The sequence below is a fragment of the Hevea brasiliensis genome, chromosome 5, assembly GCF_030052815.1.
Source record: "Hevea brasiliensis isolate MT/VB/25A 57/8 chromosome 5, ASM3005281v1, whole genome shotgun sequence".
In the NCBI taxonomy this organism is placed as follows: Eukaryota; Viridiplantae; Streptophyta; class Magnoliopsida; order Malpighiales; family Euphorbiaceae; genus Hevea; species Hevea brasiliensis.
In genome coordinates this window covers 113,339,356-113,359,910 of record NC_079497.1, presented here as the reverse complement: position 1 = coordinate 113,359,910, position 20,555 = coordinate 113,339,356, and the positions used below count along the sequence as shown (strand labels likewise).

Below are 20,555 nucleotides of genomic sequence, written 5' to 3'. Positions count from 1 at the left end.
AGAGGATCCTTCAAGAACTAACTGTTAATCAGAAGCTACTCATCTCACCATCTCTTCAAACCCTGATAGACTACATTGAAATCTCCTTATTTCATAACATTTTCAATTGTAAAGGAGATTTCAAGAACTAACTGTTAATCAGAAGCTACTCATCTCACCATCTCTTCAAACCCTGATGAACAAGATGTAGGACCTCCTTGTGTCTGTCTTGTATTGTATGAATTGCACCTTAGACACTTCTGTGCTACAATATGGAAAATCACTTCCGATGTTTCCCCACAGTCATTGCAAAGAATCCAAACCTAACCAATGATTGAGAGGAAACATGACTACTTGAAGAATTAAAATTTGATTTTTGTGAAACTTGTAGAAATGTAAATCCTCATCTTTACCATCTTATTTTGATACATTTGAGGCATAGGCGTTGAAGCAACCTGTATACAAGGCTCCATCAGGAACAAGCACAAAATGATTTATTTAAAATCAAATTCATTTTTACTATAGTAGGCATACCTCTTGATCTAGTTTTTCCCACACACGAGACATAGCGCAATATGATTTTGAGCAAACCAGACATGCATACCTCTAAGAACACTCTCCATATAAAAACCAGGTACCAAAAAAGTTACTGTAATAGTTTGCACAAAATGGCACATGACCATTATCGTTCCCAGAAACTTACTGGAAATGCCGCTTCATCTCTTTAGCGCATTCCAGATGTATCGTGTATCCACAAGGTAAGACAGTAATGTCTTTCGTTGTGTCAAAGAGAAACTGTGCCAGGGAAAAAGGGTAAGTAAAATGTAAAACTGAATTAGCATCAGCCTACTTCTGTTGATGCTCTTTGAATTCTTAAATTTACCTCAAAGCAAACAGGGCAATTGTGATCCATTGCTCTTTCCACACAGTTGTGTGAATCCTTCAACAAGATTGAAGAGCAACATCCTGTTAGGGTTTTGGATCCCTGACAAGAGAAATTAGGAGAATAGAAGAAGTAAGAAAGAGGATCGGAAGAAAGAAGAATTAGGGAGAAAATTAGAGAGAAAAAGAAGAATATTATTTCTGAAATTTCAGTTATGCAATTACAAAGTAACTCCCCAGTTTTATACACTTTAGCAGTTGTAACTGCTTATCTAATCAGTTCCAGCTGTTTACTAATCAATTCCAGCTAATCAATTCCAGCTGTTTATTGACTTCTATAACTGCCATCAGCTACTCTCCTTCAGTTACAACAGCCTTTCCCCCCTTTTTATTCCTAAACTTCTTCCTATAATATGTAACAATACCTCTCCCATTACCACATTCTTGTCCCTAAGAATGTGAAAATTCAGGAAATTGAGAGAGAAGCTTGATCTTCCCAAGTAGCATCTTCAGCAGGTAGATTAGCCCATTTAATGAGGCCTTGAAGCACATGCTGCTTGTCTCTTGTAATAACTCTTGTCTGTAAAACCTTCTCAGGAGCAACAATAACCCTTTCCTCTATCATTGTTGGTAATTCCGTCAAAGGGGTTACTTTATCTCCTAGTTTCCTCTTTAAAAGAGAAACATGGAAGACAGGGTGTATAGAGGAACTAGGTGGCAACTGCAATCTGTAGGCCACTGAGCCAACCCTTTCCAACACTAGATATGGACCATAATACTTGGCAGCAAGCTTCAATGAAGTCCTAAGGGCAATAGAAGATTGCCTGTAAGGCTGAAGTTTCAAATAGACCCAATCTCCCACAGCAAACTCCCTTTCACTTCTCTTTTTATCGGCTTGATGCTTCATTCTCTGTTGTGCAAATGACAAATTTTCCTTAAGAATAGAATTCATATGTTGCCGCTGTTCCAAATATTCAGCTACAGCACCAACAGTAGGCAACTCTGATGGAATTACTGGCAGAAATGGAGAAGAATACCCATAAAGAGCTTCAAAAGGGGACATCTTAATTGCACTATGATGAGAAGAGTTGTACCACCATTCTGCTAACGAAAGCCATTTACTCCAAGAAGAAGGTTGCAAGTGACACATGCATCTCAAATAGGCCTCCAAGCACTGATTTAATCTTTCAGACTGCCCATCAGTTTGAGGGTGATATGCTGTGCTAAAAGCAAGTGTAACCCCCAAAGATTTAAAGAGATCCTTCCAAAAGAGACTAGTGAAAATTTTGTCTCTATCTGAAATAATAGATTGAGGAATGCCGTGATGTTTAAACACAGAATCCATAAAAATTTTGGCTACTGAAGAAGCTGTAAATGGATGTGTTAAGGGAACGAAATGGGCATATTTTGTCAATATGCAAATAACTACTAGAATAGTATCTTTCCAATTTGATTTTGGCAAATACTCTATGAAATCCATAGAAATTTGTTGCCAAGGTTGAGTAGGAATCTCCAATGGTTGCAATAAACCAGGGGAAGCACAATGCTCAAATTTGCACCTAGCACAAGTATCACAAGTGTTGATATACTGCATAACATCAGTCAACATACCAGGCCAAAAAAAATGTTTTTTCAACCTCATGTGAGTAGCATGCACCCTTGAATGTCCCCCAACTGCAGTGCTGTGATAAAGTGCCAATAAATTCTACCTCAAAACTGTAGCAGCCCCCACATACATTCTATCCTTATAATGGATCAGTCCATTTTTCAACCTATAACCAGAATATGCATTAGGATCCAATGAAAGAGTTCTTTGCAACTCTAATGCTTTCTCATCACCCTCATAACTATGAACCAAATTGGACATCCTAGTTGGTGTAACAGAAGAATTGGACAACTGCAATACATTGACTTGCTGAACTGTCCTATCAGGCCTTCTAGATAAGGCATCGGCCACTTTATTTTCAACTCCTTTTCTATAGAGAATTTTATAATCAAGGCCCAATAATTTTGAAATTCCCCTCAGCTGTAATCTAGTATGTAACCTTTGCTCTAAAAGATGCTTGATACTCTCATGGTCAGTTTTTATGAAGAATTGACCTTGCTCCAAGTAATGTCTCCATTTAGAGACAGCAAAGGTAATGGCCAAAAGCTCCTTTTCATACACAGATAGGGTCTGTGATCTAGGTCCAAAAGCTTTAGAAATAAAAGCAATAGGATGATTCTCCTGTTGCAATACTGCACCCATTCCCCAGTTGCTAGCATCAGTCTCAATAACAAAGTTTTTTGCGAAATCCGGCAAAGCAAGAACAGGAGCTTCAGTTATAGCCTGCCTGAGCCTGTTAAAGGCTTCTTGAGCTGCTGGACCCCATTGGAAAGCATCCTTCTTCAATAAATCTGTCAAGGGTTTACTGATGATACCATAGTTCCTTATAAACTTTCGATAGTAGCCAGTGAGCCCCAAAAAACTCCTCAATTCCTTAACAGAAATAGGGGTTGGCCAAGTAATCATGGCCTGCACTTTCTTTGGATCTGTTACTACCCCTTCCCCTGAAATTATATAACCCAAATACTCCACTTCAGTCTTTCCAAAAGAACATTTAGACATTTTTGCATATAATTGCTGCTCTTGAAGAATCTTAAACACCACTTCTAGGTGCTGCAAATGTGTCTCCATATTATGGCTGTAGACTAAAATATCATCAAAAAAAACCAGAACAAACTTTCTCAAATAAGGCTGAAATATGTGGTTCATCAATGCCTAGAAGGTTGCTGGGGCATTGGTAAGCCCAAAAGGCATCATAGTAAACTCATAATGGCCTTGGTGAGTTCTGAATGCAGTTTTGGGTATGTCTGGAATATGCATTCTTGGAAAAAACACAAGCTCCATGCAATTCATCCAGTAGATCATCAATAATAGGAATAGGAAACTTATCCTTGATTGTTTGATCATTCAATTTCCTATAATCAACACAAAATCTCCATGTCCCATCTTTTTTCTTCACTAGAAGGACCGGAGAAGAATATGGGCTAGTACTAGGCTGAATGATATGAGATTGTAGCATATTAGAAACTAACTTTTCAATTTCAGCTTTCTGAAAATGGGGATACCTGTATGGTCTAACATTAATGGCCTGAGAAGTTGAATTCAATGGAATGGCATGATTGTGGCTTCTAAATGGTGGAAGGCCATGAGATTCCTCAAAGATACTATGATACTTTTGCAATAGCTGCTCTAAACCCTCACCCACATGCACTGCTACTGCATTAACAACAGAATCATTTTGCTCACTTTCTGAAACTGAAACACAAAAAATAGGTGTTGCTAAATCAGCCTCTCCTTTTTGAAGTAATTCAGAAATAGTATCACAGGATTTCAGAATAGATCCTGAAGAGTAATCATTCAGCCCTTGTAAAACAATTGGTTTCCCATAACCACTTAATAGAACCCTTGAAGCCTTAAAATCAAACAAAATTGGATTAAAACTTTTAAGCTAATCAACCCCTAAAATCATATCGAAACTTCCCAACTGCAGAATCCTCAAGTCAAAATTGAAATGATGAGACTGCATCTGCCAAGAAAAGTGTTGACATTTGTGTTCACAAGTAATTTTCCTCCCATCAGCAACAGAAATATGGGCAGCTGGTATTTCCACCATTGGCAGCTTCAATTCCTCAGCAACTTTCCTATCCAAGAAGCTATTAGTACTCCCTGTGTCAATAAGAATCACCAGCTGTCTACTTCTATGCTTCCCCAAGGCTTTAATAGTTTCATTCCCTTGCTTCCCTTCCACAGCATATATTGATAGCATAGGTTCTCCCATATTTTCCAACTCCTGTGATTCCTCTAACATATTCAAACCTTCTTCCTCATTTTCCCCTTCTAATTCCTCAATCTGCATATCCATTGCAGTCTTAGGTTTACATAGGTGCCCAAGTACAAACTTCTCCCCACACTTGTAACAAGGTCTTGGGTTGGTTTTAGTAGTTGAATTAGGTTGATTGGAAGGTTTGTTGATTGAAGAATTGGCTGTTACAACAGAGGTAGTACTGCTAGTAATTGTTTTGTTCAAAGATCAGCCCCTCCTTTTTGAAGTAATTCAGAAATAGTATCACAGGATTTCAGAATAGATCCTGAAGAGTAATCATTCAGCCCTTGTAAAACAATTGGTTTCCCATAATCACTTAATAGAACCCTTGAAGCCTTAAAATCAAACAAAATTGGATTAAAACTTTTAAGCTAATCAACCCCTAAAATCATATCGAAACTTCCCAACTGCAGAATCCTCAAGTCAAAATTGAAATGATGAGACTGCATCTGCCAAGAAAAGTGTTGACATTTGTGTTCACAAGTAATTTTCCTCCCATCAGCAACAGAAATATGGGCAGCTGGTATTTCCACCATTGGCAGCTTCAATTCCTCAGCAACTTTCCTATCCAATAAGCTATTAGTACTCCCTGTGTCAATAAGAATCACCAGCTGTCTACTTCTATGCTTCCCCAAGGCTTTAATAGTTTCATTCCCTTGCTTCCCTTCCACAGCATATATTGATAGCATAGGTTCTCCCATATTTTCCAACTCCTGTGATTCCTCTAACATATTCAAACCTTCTTCCTCATTTTCCCCTTCTAATTCCTCAATCTGCATATCCATTGCAGTCTTAGGTTTACATAGGTGCCCAAGTACAAACTTCTCCCCACACTTGTAACAAGGTCTTGGGTTGGTTTTAGTAGTTGAATTAGGTTGATTGGAAGGTTTGTTGATTGAAGAATTGGCTGTTACAACAGAGGTAGTACTGCTAGTAATTGTTTTGTTCAAAGATCAGCCCCTCCTTTTTGAAGTTATTCAGAAATAGTATCACAGGATTTCAGAATAGATCCTGAAGAGTAATCATTCAGCCCTTGTAAAACAATTGGTTTCCCATAACCACTTAATAGGACCCTTGAAGCCTTAAAATCAAACAAAATTGGATTAAAACTTTTAAGCTAATCAACCCCTAAAATCATATCGAAACTTCCCAACTGCAGAATCCTCAAGTCAAAATTGAAATGATGAGACTGCATCTGCCAAGAAAAGTGTTGACATTTGTGTTCACAAGTAATTTTCCTCCCATCAGCAACAGAAATATGGGCAGCTGGTATTTCCACCATTGGTGGCTTCAATTCCTCAGCAACTTTCCTATCCAAGAAGCTATTAGTACTCCCTGTGTCAATAAGAATCACCAGCTGTCTACTTCTATGCTTCCCCAAGGCTTTAATAGTTTCATTCCCTTGCTTCCCTTCCACAGCATATATTGATAGCATAGGTTCTCCCATATTTTCCAACTCCTGTGATTCCTCTAACATATTCAAACCTTCTTCCTCATTTTCCCCTTCTAATTCCTCAATCTGCATATCCATTGCAGTCTTAGGTTTACATAGGTGCCCAAGTACAAACTTCTCCCCACACTTGTAACAAGGTCTTGGGTTGGTTTTAGTAGTTGAATTAGGTTGATTGGAAGGTTTGTTGATTGAAGAATTGGCTGTTACAACAGAGGTAGTACTGCTAGTAATTGTTTTGTTCAAAGAAAAATTTGGCTTAAGAAGAGAATTAACAAGAGGTGGTCTTGGAGGGTAAGAGTATAGCTGACTAGGTCTAGAATTTTGGTTGGGTTGGCTAGCATTTGTAAAACTGAAGTTATTGCCAAAATTGCTATTGTTAGGATTGCTGTAAGAATTAGGTCTAAAACTTGCAGTGGTATAAGAATTCTTAGCAGGACCTTTGTACCTTCAGGTATTATCCAAAAGCTGCTCTTGCAGTCTAGCAACCTCAATTGCTTGAGAAAGAGTGGTTGGTTTCATCATTCTTACCATAAGTCTCACCTCATCCTTCAAACCCCCAATAAATCCTGAAAGAAAATAGGATTCCCCCAAATCTGGCATAACTCTCTACATTCTAATCCTTAGATACTCAAAAGTATCTTGATATTCATCCACAATCCCCTCCTGCCTTAACTTCATAAATTCCTCAATAATATCTTGTAACCCTTGGTCCCCAAACCTCTCACAAATACTCTGCTCAAATTCCTTCCAAGAATGACTCTTTTCCCTATTCCAATTATGAAACCATGCATCTGCCTTATCAGTTAAAAACAGACTAGCAATCCCAATCCTTTTATCCTTTGGCACTCCATACACATCAAAATATTTAACACATTTCCTAATCCAAACCCTAGGATTATTTCCATCAAAAGTCATCAATTCAATCTTAGGCAAATAAGGGTTTGATCCCTCATAACTAAAAGAATTATCAGAGTTTCTAGAATTACCTTGAGAAGGAATGGGTAACAGCCCCCTATTTTCATGCACTCCAGATCTGTCCAACAGCCCCCTGTTTTCATGCACTCCAAGTCTGTCCTCATCATTGCTACAAATTTCCTTTCCTTTTTCTTTGTTTTTATCCTCCATCATAATGCTCATGAAAGCCCGAAATTCCTCCCTGAAAGAATTAAGTTCCATAGAAGTTTTCTTTGCCTCCTCCTTCATTCCTCGAGTCTCCTCTTGGAGATCTCGCATTTTCTCCTCTAGTTCAGCAATCTTGACCATCTCAGAACTCACCACTACAGATCTAGTCATATTTCCAACTCACAAGAATCAACAATTGAATCAATCCCACCACGTACCAGCTCTGATACCAAATGTTAGGGTTTTGGATCCCTAACAAGAGAAATTAGGAGAATAGAAGAAGAAGAAGTAACTGAGAAAGAAGAAGTAAGAAAGAGGATCGGAAGAAAGAAGAATTAGGGAGAAAATTAGAGAGGAAAAGAAGAATATTATTTCTGAAATTTCAGTTATGCAATTACAAAGTAACTCCCCAGTTTTATACACTTTAGCAGTTGTAACTGCTTATCTAATCAGTTCCAGCTATTTACTAATCAATTCCAGCTAATCAATTCTAGCTGTTTATTGACTTCTATAACTGCCATCAGCTACTCTCCTTCAGTTACAACAGCCTTTCCCCTCTTTTTATTCCTAAACTTCTTCCTATAATATGTAACACATCCTAGAATGAAAATAATGCCATTTAGTAATAAAGGTAATGCAGCAACCACCGAAAGAAGGAATTTCTCCAGTATAAATTTCACATGTTGAGAGTCTTCTTACCACATCTCTTACAGTGGAAGAAATTCTCCTCCCCTCCAGTTCTACAATACCAAAATTACAAAAAGATCAATATAAAGCATACAAAATTAGATAATTGAAAGAGAAAAAAAAAAAGGTATTAGTGCAAGGATATAAATCTGCAGATTCCACATTCATTGCAATGGTATTGCTGCTTAGAAACCTAAAACCATTCATTGAATGAGCACAAATAAAGCTAAAATATTCAACAGAAAAACTGTGCTCAGAGGCTTACATCATCATCACAGAAGTTGCATTTGGAGCAAAAGTAATTCCCCATGCAAACCCCGCACTGGATGCAGTGCTGTTGAACCTGAGGAAGCATCAAGAAAAATTAAGACCCCATTCCTGTTACTCAATTTCCTGGCAATATTGCTATTCTAGTTAATTTGTAAGGAGGGAACAAACCTACATCTTGTTCTGTGCCACACAACGAACAGATGACCTGAAATACATAGTAATACAGTAGACCAATGAATTAGTGCTTTATTGGATTATACTGTTTTAAATAAAGAAATCAAAGAACTTCAAAATGAAAAACAACAGGCAAGACCTCAAGGGGGGCAGCCAACAGTAAAAACTTTGAAATTCCATGGGATTTGATAAGGAAAGGAATAACTACTCCATTGTATAGCTTATTCAATGGAAAGAGGGTGGGGAGGAAATAAACAGGCAATGGAAAAGAAAGAAGGGAAAACTCAGATATCCACAATATGCCAATAGAAAAATAAATGATAAGATCTGAGCATTATCCAAAATCATTTTTAAAGAAGAAAAGAACAAAGTTGTATATTGTGATAGAACATGTTACTCTTTTTCATGACACCAAACATTCAAATATCATTTTGAAAGTGAGAAAAATGCAACTATAAGATAATTTATGGTGAACTCCAGTCCAGATCCCAAGAGAAGGACAGCTAAAGAAAAATGAAATAAAATACACCTAAGACTAGACTCCGTTTGTTTCAAAGGAAAATATTTTGCCGATGAAAGGGAAAATAAAGTCTTTTTCAAGAAAAATAGCTTCCTCTTAAAATAAGAAGTCATTTTTCATTTTATAGATTTTGATAATTTTATTAAAATACGAAAACACTTATATATACATAAAAATATAAAATATATATCATTAATTTAATATTATAATTAAATAACAAAAAAATATTTTTTATAATGTTTTAGAAAATGCTTTTTTTCCATTTATTCTCATATTTTCTCCTATCAAAACAGAAGAATATGTGAAATAAATTACCGAAATTCATAATTATTTGATGCTAAAATAAGTTTAAAACAGGAGAGAAATTAATGACTAACCCTTTTCAATTCGTGGCGAGGAACGTCATGACGATCAAGGGATTAACTTCCAGAGAGTTTTATTCAAAACAGCATTGACTTTAAGCTTTAAAACTTATTAAAAAAAAAAAAAACCAAAAAACAAAGAGCCAACCTTTGATTCGTTATGGCAATGCCTGCAATCAAATATCTCATCACAACAGGGTGCTCTGATCTTACATCTCCTTCTATAGTGCGAGCAACTAATTAAAAAAAATTAAATAAATAAATTCCAACTCCAAAGCTAACATGAAGGGAAAACAAGGAAAATTAGAAAGTTCTAAATCTTGACTGATTAAAAGTGAAGAGATTGAAGCATACCCGAAATGCCCAAGTCCCAGATCCAGTGGAGACACATCTTCATGGCGAAAATTTGACATCCCAGGCTCGAAACCATTCTCCATGATCTCCAGCTTCTGCAGAATCTATCTAGATTCCTCAAGTTTTAGTCTTTTAATTTTACCTGAAATCAAACTATTCTTAATTCCCATTCCGATACAAAATAAAAAAATGGACCCAAAGTCGGGTAAATCGAAAGTTGACAGTGGCGTTTGCAGGAGGAGGCCTGATCATGGGGACAAGAGGAAACAAGAAGAAAGCCCACCAAAGAAAAACATCAAGGCCGAAATTTTAATACAATTACACGTTAACCCCTATCCCCTCTCTTTTATCTCCATTAACCATCACTAACAAGTAACATCCATGATCCAAGAGCCCCGGAGATCACCCCATTTTCCTATTGATGATGATGATTCGACAGACCTTGAGATGATGACGATACGACACACCATCTTCATGTGTGTGGAAAGTAAATTAACATTATCCGAATTTTCCTGCGCATATGGTAACTAGCTGTTGCTTCAGAAGCAGCAACCCAGTCCATGGCGTGTTAATGAAAGTGAACTGCTTAATGATCTGTGTTTTGTTGCTAATGTCGAACCAATTCAAACATGTAAACTTTCAATCTGATTATTTTAAGTGGCGTGTAAATTTAAATGATTTTGGAGTGGCCTGGCTGTTCGGATGGTGAATGGCGAGTGACCATCAATCAACCCAACAGGCTTCATAAATTCGTCCATTCCAATTCCAACGAAGCCCAGTACCCACAACAGAAGATTATCTTGGGGTTTGGTTCAAAACTCAAAAAAGCGCGAAGGCCATCCATTGTCTTTATCCGGGCCTATATCAGATAAGCACACAATGAACAATTCCCTTTGATTGAGTCCACTAATAGGCCTTTCAACTGGAGACTTACTCCAACGTAGCCCAACTAATCAACGACACCAAATCATGAATCCTAAGATAGAACCATCAAGTAAAGCCAACAAAATACGTTGGATTGATAAAAAAATTTTATATCATAATTTTGTTTTTTATAAAATTTATTAAAAATATTTTTAAATTTAATTTTAATAAGTGAAAATTAATAAATATATTCAGACAATAAATATTAAAAAAAATTAGTAACTGAGTTTACTTCTGGCAGCTCAAAAATTGTTCATGCTTGCAGCGGCCGTGGCCACACAAACACTTTGCAGCGCCACCGACCAAATCCTTATTGACAGTCAAAAGTCATTGTCATCGACGACATCCCTATCCTTGTCTTCTGTGCTGCAATAAAAGACATTTATTTTGAACCGCCACCTGCAAGCGCTGGCGTATTAGGTGGGTCCTCAAATCCACTTCTCCGAATTGTCCTTTAACGCTATGTTTGGATATGCAATGGAGAGGAAGTAAAATAATGAAAGGAATATATTTTTTATTTTTTTTATATTTGAAAAGAGATAGAAATATGAAGTATTATTTTTACTTTTAAATTATTATTTTATTTCTAGTTTTATCAATTATTTAAAAAAATAAAATAAAAAAATAGGAATATATATATATATATGTATTTTCATCAATTAAAGTATGATTTTTTTTTCTTTAATTAATTTATTTTCTCTCTAAATAAAAAAATAAAAGTAAAATAATTTTTCTTTTTCTTTTTTTCTTTATTTCTAAATAATAAAAAATGATAATTTTTTTTCTTTATTTGTTTTCTTTCTTTTTTTTCTCAATATCTAAATATAGTGTGAAGCGAGATGTTAATTCAGTTATTTTCATATAGAAAAATAAATTAAATACAAATATATCATTTAATAGTTTTTAAAAATTAAAATTTTTATTTTATCATTTTATAATTAAATTATTATTTTATATATTAATTATACATAAAGTAATCCTTCCATGATGAATGACCTCACCTCCAATCCGCTGACAGGTTTCCACGTTGCACATTGATGCATAAAGGAATCAAAGAATCATGCCCTTTTCTTGATGCCAAACAATATATACATACATGCATTCACCATGCGATGTTAAATTTATAATGAAATGGAAGGAATGATGATATTTACATATTTTTTTTATATAATACATAGAATTTACTTTTTAAAATTGAGAAAAAAAATAGTTTTTATATTTATAGAGAGCATTATTTTAATAATTAAGGATATATGTATTTACCCACTTATTTTATCGATGTGTACACTTTTTAAAATTTATTAAAATTTTAAATTTGACATCAAATCTATTATATATAAATTTAGTTTTTTCTGATTATTTTATTTATGGAATGATTCAAAACAATCAATGGTATATTCTTTTAATATATTATTTTTATATTATAAAGTGAACATCAAATTATTAAGCTATTAATTCATATCGATAAGGTTCGGTCAATATTAAAAAATTTTTTTTTGACTAAATTCATGAAAATTTAATATTTTTAATATTTTGAATAAATAAAGAAATTTTTAATATTTTTTTAAGTAAATAACAAGCATCTCTTAACTCATTGAATTAATCCTAATTTTACTTGCATTAAAGAGATCAATTATGGAGATAAAATACTTCTGGAGATTTTCTCTATTCACAAAATTATATGTATACTCGATGTTACTTAAAAGATATAAAATTTTTTATTACCCTATCTATTCTGTTAGTAAATTTTTAAAAACTTTTTAATAAAATATAAAATTTCATATGAATCATTTAATCCGAATAAATTACTAATTCTTTACATTTGAAACTTGAAACTCAATGTTAGGTATTATGATGAGCACAAGGATGAATGATGCAAATCCTTTTACCAGCAATGATTGATTTAGCAGTGAGAGCCACAAAATCTTTCCTCTTTAGAGAGCACAAGCAAAGTTTTTCAATGGATTTGTACAAAAAGCAGTGTGTCCCTTTGAGCTCTGCTTTTGGAGGAGGAAAGGAAAGGTCTGAAAAGGACAAAGAGAGGTTGTGTCCACTGAGTAAAAAAGTAGTGAGAATTCAGAAATTGGACCCAAAGTTTCACGTGCTGTGCTCCATGTTCTGTAGAACGAATCATGATTGAGGGGGAAGGGAAGGAATCTCTAGGTACAAAGCAGCCCAAGCCAAAGAAAATCACATTCCCTGATTTCCCTCTTGTGCTCTATTAAGCAAATCACTCATTTTTTGGGTGAGTCAGCTTCAGTTCATGCTTGAACGTGATAAGACTTTAACTATTGAATGGTTATTTATTTAAAATTATAATTATACCATTGAAAATTAAAAGTTTTAATTATATATATTTAACTGCTTGTCGATAACTAAACAGCGATGCATCACCAAATAAATGTGTAGCCAATTACAGACAGAAATTATGATGATGACCATTATTGGAGATTACTGGTGTGTAGTATACTCAAGCTGGTTCGAGTAAAATCTTGAAAGAAAAAAGAGTTGGATGCATGACAGAAATGGTCCCATTTGATTTGATGTTTAAATTATGCATTAAAGATACTGTTCGAACTTAGTCGTCTTTGCATGATTAAATTAGTAAGTAGTAACCATAATCCTCTGTAGCAAAAATCAATCATCAATTGTTTTTCATACCCAAAATGCACAACAAAGCAGCGTCAAATTGCGAGAAATTTGACTTATGAAGCTTCTAGCCAGAGATAGGCACCATCTGAATTTTATTTTTTAAATTTAACAATTTATTAATGAGAAAATATAATATTTTTATAAAAAAAATATATAAATAATTAAAATTTTTTATTCAAAATATGATATATATAGAATAAAATAATCTTTTAATTAGTAACTAATTATTTTTTTATTTTATATAAAAAAAGAAATTAAACTATTAAATATGAAATAAATTTGTTTAAATACTGTAATAAAATAAATAAAATCCCATTCAATAATAGAAAAATAAAACTCTAATATCGGGGATAATACCTTATATATGTTTTTATGATATATAAATTTACAGAGAAAAACTTAAATATATTTCAAACATATACAAGTTTAAGAGTTTATTAAAAAAATTTTAAAAATAAAATTAAAAAATGATATAAAAGTAGTCATCAATGGAAAAACTCATTAGGGATCCTAAGGAAAGAGATTTAAAAGAGAGAGAAAAAAAATTATGATTCTATATTTTTGTAATGAAATGTTTATTGTGAGGAGAGGCAGCCACCATGTCTGTAATGAAATCTATATTTTTATAACGAAATCTTTATCTTGAGTAACGTATTACTGAAAAAATAAAATATTAGTTTTCGATTAATACATTACTCAAAATAAAGAATTCGAATATAGCCTCTTTTCTTTACATAATTAGATTTTCTTCCCCTTTTTAACATAGCATAATATATTCATTATTGAACATTATCATAAATTTAAAAAGCTCAATTAGGGAAGGCTTTTCAATTTTTTTTAAAATATAATTTTATATTAATACATTAACATTATTTTTATTTAATTTAAATTAAAATTCAACTCAAGATTTCATCAATTTTGGGGAAAAAAATTTTTTTCCTAATTAGTAAAACAATGAAAGAATTATTTAAGGAAAAAGATGTGAAATTTGGAATTGAGATTAGGAAAAAAAAAAAAAAAAAAAAAAGGCAAGATGACTACAAATGGAATCATACAACCGAAGCAGAATACACAAATCACACCCTTGGATGATTGTGACAAAAAAAAAAAAAAAAGATCAACGATCACAATTTAAACAAAGGATAAATAATTACCCTCAAAAGATAAAATTGAATACACCAGAGAAAGAAAAGAAAAGCCGAGCCACCCGATCATCCATGCACCACCACCATCAGCAGCGCTGGTTCAGTAGTCGGTGGTGGGGAGCTGCTCGTGGGTGTTGTGGCCGATGAAGAAGAATTCGTAGATGAGCCCGGCAAGCCCACCACCGATCAGAGGCCCAGCCCAGTACACCCAGTGATTGTCCCAGCTCCAGCTCACCAAAGCTGGTCCAAACGACACTGCTGGGTTCATGGAGGCTCCATCGAAAGCCCCTCCCGCCAAAATGTTAGCTCCTACGATGAAACCAATTGCGATGGGTGCAATAATTCCCAAATTGCCCTTCTTTGGATCAATGGCTGTGGCGTATACTGTGTACACAAGCCCGAAGGTCATCACGATCTCCAAAACGAAAGCGTTCCATACACCAACACCAGAAGAAAGAGCGAAAGCTGAGGTGGTCTGCGTAGCACCATATCAAAACTCACAATCAGTTACTACTGTATATACAACGGTTACTGTAATTATGCATGAATTATTATAGGCTTAATTACCAGGCCACCGGTGCTGAACTTGAGAAGCAAGCAAGCGACGGTGGATCCGAGGAGCTGAGCGATCCAGTAGAGGATACCACGGAGGAGAGTGATGTTCCCACCAACGAAAGCACCGAAGGTAACAGCAGGGTTGACATGGCCACCGGAGATGTTGGCGCCAACGGAAACAGCAACGAATAGGGCAAAAGCGTGGGCGATGGATGCAGCAACGAGACCGGCAGGGGTGTTTGCAGCGTTGTCTGTGAGCTTGCTAAAGGCCATACCAGAACCTTCTCCGGCGAAGACGAAAATAAGAGTGGAGATGAACTCAGCCAGAGCTGCCCTCAAGGCGTCTGGGTGAGTCGCCTCCTGGGGATGACCTACGGCTATGTTTCTGATCGGCATCTTCCTCGTGTGATGATGAAGATCAAACGGTGGAAACCAAACGATGATCTCTCTCTTACACTGGGTGTAGAGCTTGCTAGTGCGAGTACTGGTCTCCCCATTCTCAACTTATATCGAAAGAGTGGTCCTGGGGAACCCGCAGTAACCGGTTTCCGGTTGAAATATTGGGGACGAAAAATAATATTTTAGAAGCCGATTGGCGGACATCGTGTAAAAAGCGATTTAAGGAATTTATTTTGAAATTGTAAAATTCAGTCAAGGTCCATCTACCAGTCACCGGTGTTGATACAGCTAGGCAAGGGGGCAATGAGGCAATAGCCGGTTCAATTATTGACACGTAGCACGTAACGTTCGGCTGATGTGGATTATTTTGTCTGTATGGTTGGTCTCTGGAAAGATCCAACAGTGTATATAGAAATTAAAAAAAAAAAAGTCCAAAAAAAGGGAAATATTTAAATTAGAAATACAAGATAATAACGAGGGGGTATTTAGTGTGGTAGAGAACGGCAATGTTGCCTTCTGCATGATTGACACGTTGTAATTCTTTTTGAAATAAAAGAAGTATTTATATATCTTAATTAATTTTAATATAAATTTGAATGAAAAAATTATAAATATTTAATTTAAATATATTAATAAATTTAGTACAATAATAATAAAATTATTTTTAAAAATTTAAAATATTGAATTAAAGTTATAATTAAAATTAAAATAAAAAATTATAAATTATTAATAATTTTACTTTATAGAAAAAACAAGATATGAAAAATTAAATAATTTAAATTGTAGAAACTATGTGGGTTTTGTCATGTGATAAATTAATAAAGAAAATGATAGGCTTCTTCATTCACTTTTTATGAGTGAAAGGAATCTTGGATGGATAAATACAAACTGAGAATTGAACCAACTTGAATTAATCAAATTTAAAAGCGATCCATTGTTTGATGACATCCACCAACAGAAAATTATTTTATGTGTGTGGTTTTGATTAAATTAAAAAAAAAAATCAATTTGTTAACTAATAGTGTTGTCATTTGTTTTAAATTTTTAATGTGAAAATATAAATTAAAGAACTTGATTTCTCATGCTTTTGTGAGAGCAATAATGGAAGGTTTGTTTGTGTACATATAAAATAACAAAAAAAATGTAGAGAATATAAGTAAGAGAAAGTTAAATAAAATTGGTTTAAATCATTTTAGTGGAGGTAATCCTAACTGTAATAATCAAACCATACTAATAGTATTCAATGCTCTTTAGGTCAGAGATAATTTCTAAAGGTATTAAAACATGTTACAATTTGAGACTCGAAAAAATTATGATGGATAATGTCACAAAAAAATATGCTAAACTCTATATGAGTGATTGCATACAATCAAATGACAATTGAACTTTTAAATTTAGTTTTATTTCAATTACATTTGAGGAGAGAGTATTGTTGTCCTACATTAAAAAATAATAATAAATAAAGATAATATAAAGTAAGGGGAAGCCAAACCAAATTACATATAACCCATTTTAATGGAGATAACCTCATGTTTAACAACCAAATCATGCCAATAATTTTCACACTATCTGAAGAATTTCTCAAGGTGGGACAATTGGGTTAGAACTTGGAATTGTTTATTTTATCACAATAACTTATGGTTAAATATTAGAAATTGAGGAATGTATATAACATATTTATTGCAGTTGTATGTGGTATGGAATTTATATATTTAAAATAAATAATTTTAAAATGCTAATTTAATAGTATTCAATAGTTTTTCTTTTCTGTTTCTTATAATACAATAACGTAAAGTAGCTTTCATTTATTTGAAAAACCAACTCATTAATAATGATATTTTCCTTAGCCATATTACAAATAATATAACTCTAACAATTACCGTTATCAATTTAAAATTTTGTAGTTTTAAAAAATAATTATAATACTATTAAATTTATAAATCACATTTTATTAATTTGATTAAAAATGGATAAATATTAATGAGTCATTATGGTTTGGAAACCCCCATATTAAAGATTAAGGCTAATAAAGAAAGTGAATTCCTCTTTAAAAAAAAAATAAAGTAAATTAGCTTTACATGTCCATTCAATTAATTATCTTGAATGCTTAGATGGGAAAATATATCAATACATATGCTCCATTTATTTCAGGAAATTATTTTTTTTAGAAAATATTTTTTGTATTTTTTGATATTTAAGACACTAAAAAAAATTAATTAATAAAAAAAATTATTATAATTCACATGTTAGGTTCTGTTTACAAATAAGTTTAAGATTAAATTTTAGATAAAATAGATCTATTTACTTTCAAATAAGTTAACATTTAATAAAATATTATTTTTTTATAATATTAAAAATTATTTATTATTTTTAATTAAAATAAAATTAAAATTTTGGAAAATTAAATAATTGAAAAACACAGGAACAAAAATTGTTTAATATTAAAATGATTATTTTTAATATTTTATTATTTAAAATAAAAAATATATTTTATTAAGTGTTAACTTAATTAGCCTTAATTAAAAAGTATATGAATTTATTTATCACAAAATTTAATTTTAGACTTATTTGACCTCAATTGAAAGTATATGAGCTTATTTGATTATATATATATATATATATATATATATATATATATATATATATATATAACATGTACTTTAAAATTAGAAAAAATTCAAAATTTTTTTATTTATCAAGATACTTATCATTTTATAAAGAGCATATGTATTATTATTTATAATTGAAATAATAAAAGATCATCATCATCTTGAGAGACAAATAAATGTAAAAAGTTCATTAAAGATAATTATTTTATTAAATTTTAATTATATAGAATTTTTATTATTGTATAATTGTATTATCTAATTTTAAATTACCATTTTGCCTCATGTGTATAAATAAATAAAAAGAGCTTTAATTAATAATTTATTTTTTTTAATAACAGCAGATGATGATATTTTAAAATTATGGCTTGGGGTATAACGTGGTTGGCATTATTTTTGGCTTTATTATAATTATATTAAAAATGGTCCCCTCATGCTTTCAAAAGGACGCATTAAATCTTATAATAGAATTATACAGTATAAATTATTTAAATCTTATTTAAGTCTACTTCTTTCTTATTTATATGAAAATTGAAAGTCCATTTAATATTCCTCATATTTTTTATAATGGATTGACAAATTAAAAAAGTTTAAAGTTCATAATTAATAATTAAGGGCATTAGTTATTTTATTTTTATATATTTACTTATAAATTATTATTTTTTATAATTAATTTTCATTATTTTTTTTAAACAAATGATTTTCATTATGTTTTTAGCTTATAAATAAATTAAATAAAGTATTTATATTTAATTGAAAATTTTAAAAAATAGAGAGGGGCACGTGACAAATAAGTGTTCTGTTATACGGAAATAGAAGGTGGGGACACGAAAAGCATTGAGCACGTTACGTAGCCAGGCTGGAGGTGTTGATTGGTTTAGTCATTATAAGAGGCAAACCACTAATTGACAGCTGCATCATTTCACTTTTGGCCTAGTGGTGGCATGCCACCACATGACTAATGGGACCCATTCCTCTAAAATTGCTTGCGGGATTGATCCTATCGCCATGTTCATTGACATGCATTGGAATCAAACTATTTTAATTTTCAGATAAAAATGGATATCATTATTATAAACTCATTATTATATAAAATTAAAATTAATAATTTTAAATTAAATTTATATAAAATTAATTAAAATATAAATATAATTAAAATATGTCTTAATATAAAATTAATTTATACATTATCAGACTCGAATCAAATTTTTATACATTCCACAAAAGTTCTCAATCAACAATATAATGTAGACACCATTCTCAGATAATCCACTCATCTTGTCTTTGGCTTTTTTTTTTTTTTTTTTTTTTTTTCTAGGGTTTAACTTTTTCAATTAACGCTCAATTGGTATTCCCCTACTCTTCCGAACAGGGAAGGCTTCCCTTCCCTTAACCTAGATGCAGGTTTTATCCCTGCCTCCTATGTTGGAGTGTAGATATTATGTTTTACTTTGATTTGCAGTTGTCTAGTTAATTTTGAGGGTTTCTTTGAGTTGCTACTTCTGAGTTTTCTTTTCCTTGTGATGCTTGGTTGTTGCAAGTTCCAGGAAGCTTTAAGCATCGGCTTTTGATTTTGTCGTGGTTGGCGAGAGGAAATACATCTGTGATGTTGGTGGTATCTCGCTAGGTTGAGATGGCCCATATGGTGCAAGTGATCGCCAATTAGCTCTATCACCACCATTCTCTGCTGTTTCAATGACACTTTAATATTTTTTTAACCTTTTCTAGGCTTACGGTTGCTTTTCACTGTCCAAAGATTTGAAGATTTGGGAGATTACACCATTTTAAGGATTCTCCTTTAAGCTAACATTTGTTTTTGATAGTCCTGGCTTTTATAAGTGGTCTTCGACGATTGATGTGTGCATCTGAGTTTGCGACGTTCAGCGCTGCCTCTTCTCTTCATTGTCGGGTCAAGGTTTCGAATTGAATACCTAGTGTTAACTTAGGGTTCTTTTCTTGTGGGCTTGATCTACCTCATGGGTGGGTTTGGCTAGGTAGGTGTAATTGTATTTGAATCCTTTGCTTGTATTAAGCTCCATCCCTTTTTATCCTATTTAATGATTTTCTATCTATTGATAAAAAAAAAATTAATTACAATAATTTCTAAATATATTAAGTTTTCATTCAAAAATCATTTTAGACTTTATTAAAAATATTAATTTTAAATATATTTAATTATTATAAAATTCATATGATTAAAATTTATTAAATTTAATTTTAAATCGAATTTTAATACCCTATCATTAATATTTTAAGGATTTTTTTTTTCAGTTTAAAAAATAATTTTAATAAAAATCTTAAGTTAATAAGGAAGAATATATTTTTGAAATTATTAAAATAAAAAATTAATATTAATGTATATAAATTGATTGCAAGATTATATGATTATAAATAAAAAAATAAATTATATTAATACACATGAATATTTACTTGACTAACATAAAAATACCATTAATCATGTTAATCATAGCTAAAAAAAAGAAAAATAAATTTTTTTATTAATAAGTACACAAATAATTTAATAATAAAAATAAATATTTAATAAAATTATGATAATTTTAATAAAATTTTTTATCGCCATACAAACTATTTATGTACTTAT

At 32.3% G+C, this 20,555-nt stretch overlaps 2 protein-coding genes across 4 annotated transcripts; both read right to left on the bottom strand.

Moving 5' to 3' along the window:
• Nucleotides 1-186: 186 nt before the first annotated feature.
• Nucleotides 187-10,423, bottom strand: LOC110646705 (uncharacterized). 3 transcript variants are annotated; one of them, XM_058147473.1, is made up of 9 exons: nt 10,114-10,423; nt 9,673-9,814; nt 8,435-8,467; nt 8,258-8,335; nt 8,005-8,045; nt 863-964; nt 514-774; nt 393-434; nt 206-302 (listed from the first exon to the last, which is right to left on the bottom strand). In XM_058147473.1, the coding sequence occupies exons 2-6, from the start codon at nt 9,753-9,755 to the stop codon at nt 864-866; spliced, it is 336 nt and encodes a 111-aa protein (XP_058003456.1). In that variant the 5' UTR covers nt 9,756-9,814; nt 10,114-10,423; the 3' UTR covers nt 206-302; nt 393-434; nt 514-774; nt 863. The 3 variants fall into 3 exon arrangements, with proteins under 3 accessions (XP_058003454.1, XP_058003456.1, XP_058003453.1); XM_058147470.1 differs by adding an exon at nt 9,467-9,554 and having other exon boundaries at nt 9,673-10,397; XM_058147471.1 differs by adding an exon at nt 9,467-9,554 and having other exon boundaries at nt 187-302; nt 393-774; nt 9,673-10,397.
• A 3,859-nt stretch (nt 10,424-14,282) lies between these two features.
• On the bottom strand, nt 14,283-15,441 carry LOC110646712 (aquaporin TIP1-1). The gene is given in 3 exon segments (XM_021800241.2): nt 14,283-14,520; nt 14,523-14,868; nt 14,961-15,441. Coding segments are annotated over 3 exon segments (771 nt in total). The 5' UTR covers nt 15,345-15,441; the 3' UTR covers nt 14,283-14,479.
• Nucleotides 15,442-20,555: the final 5,114 nt, after the last annotated feature.

Coding starts and splice junctions, on each gene's coding strand:
- LOC110646705 (XM_058147471.1), bottom strand. CDS start 9,748: ATGGTTTCGAGCCTGGGATGTCAAATTTTCGCCATGAAGATGTGTCTC. Junction 9,555..9,672: donor CTGGGACTTGGGCATTTCGG/GTATGCTTCAAT, acceptor TTTTTTAATTAG/TTGCTCGCACTATAGAAGGA. Junction 8,468..9,466: donor ATTGCCATAACGAATCAAAG/GTTGGCTCTTTG, acceptor TATGTATTTCAG/GTCATCTGTTCGTTGTGTGG.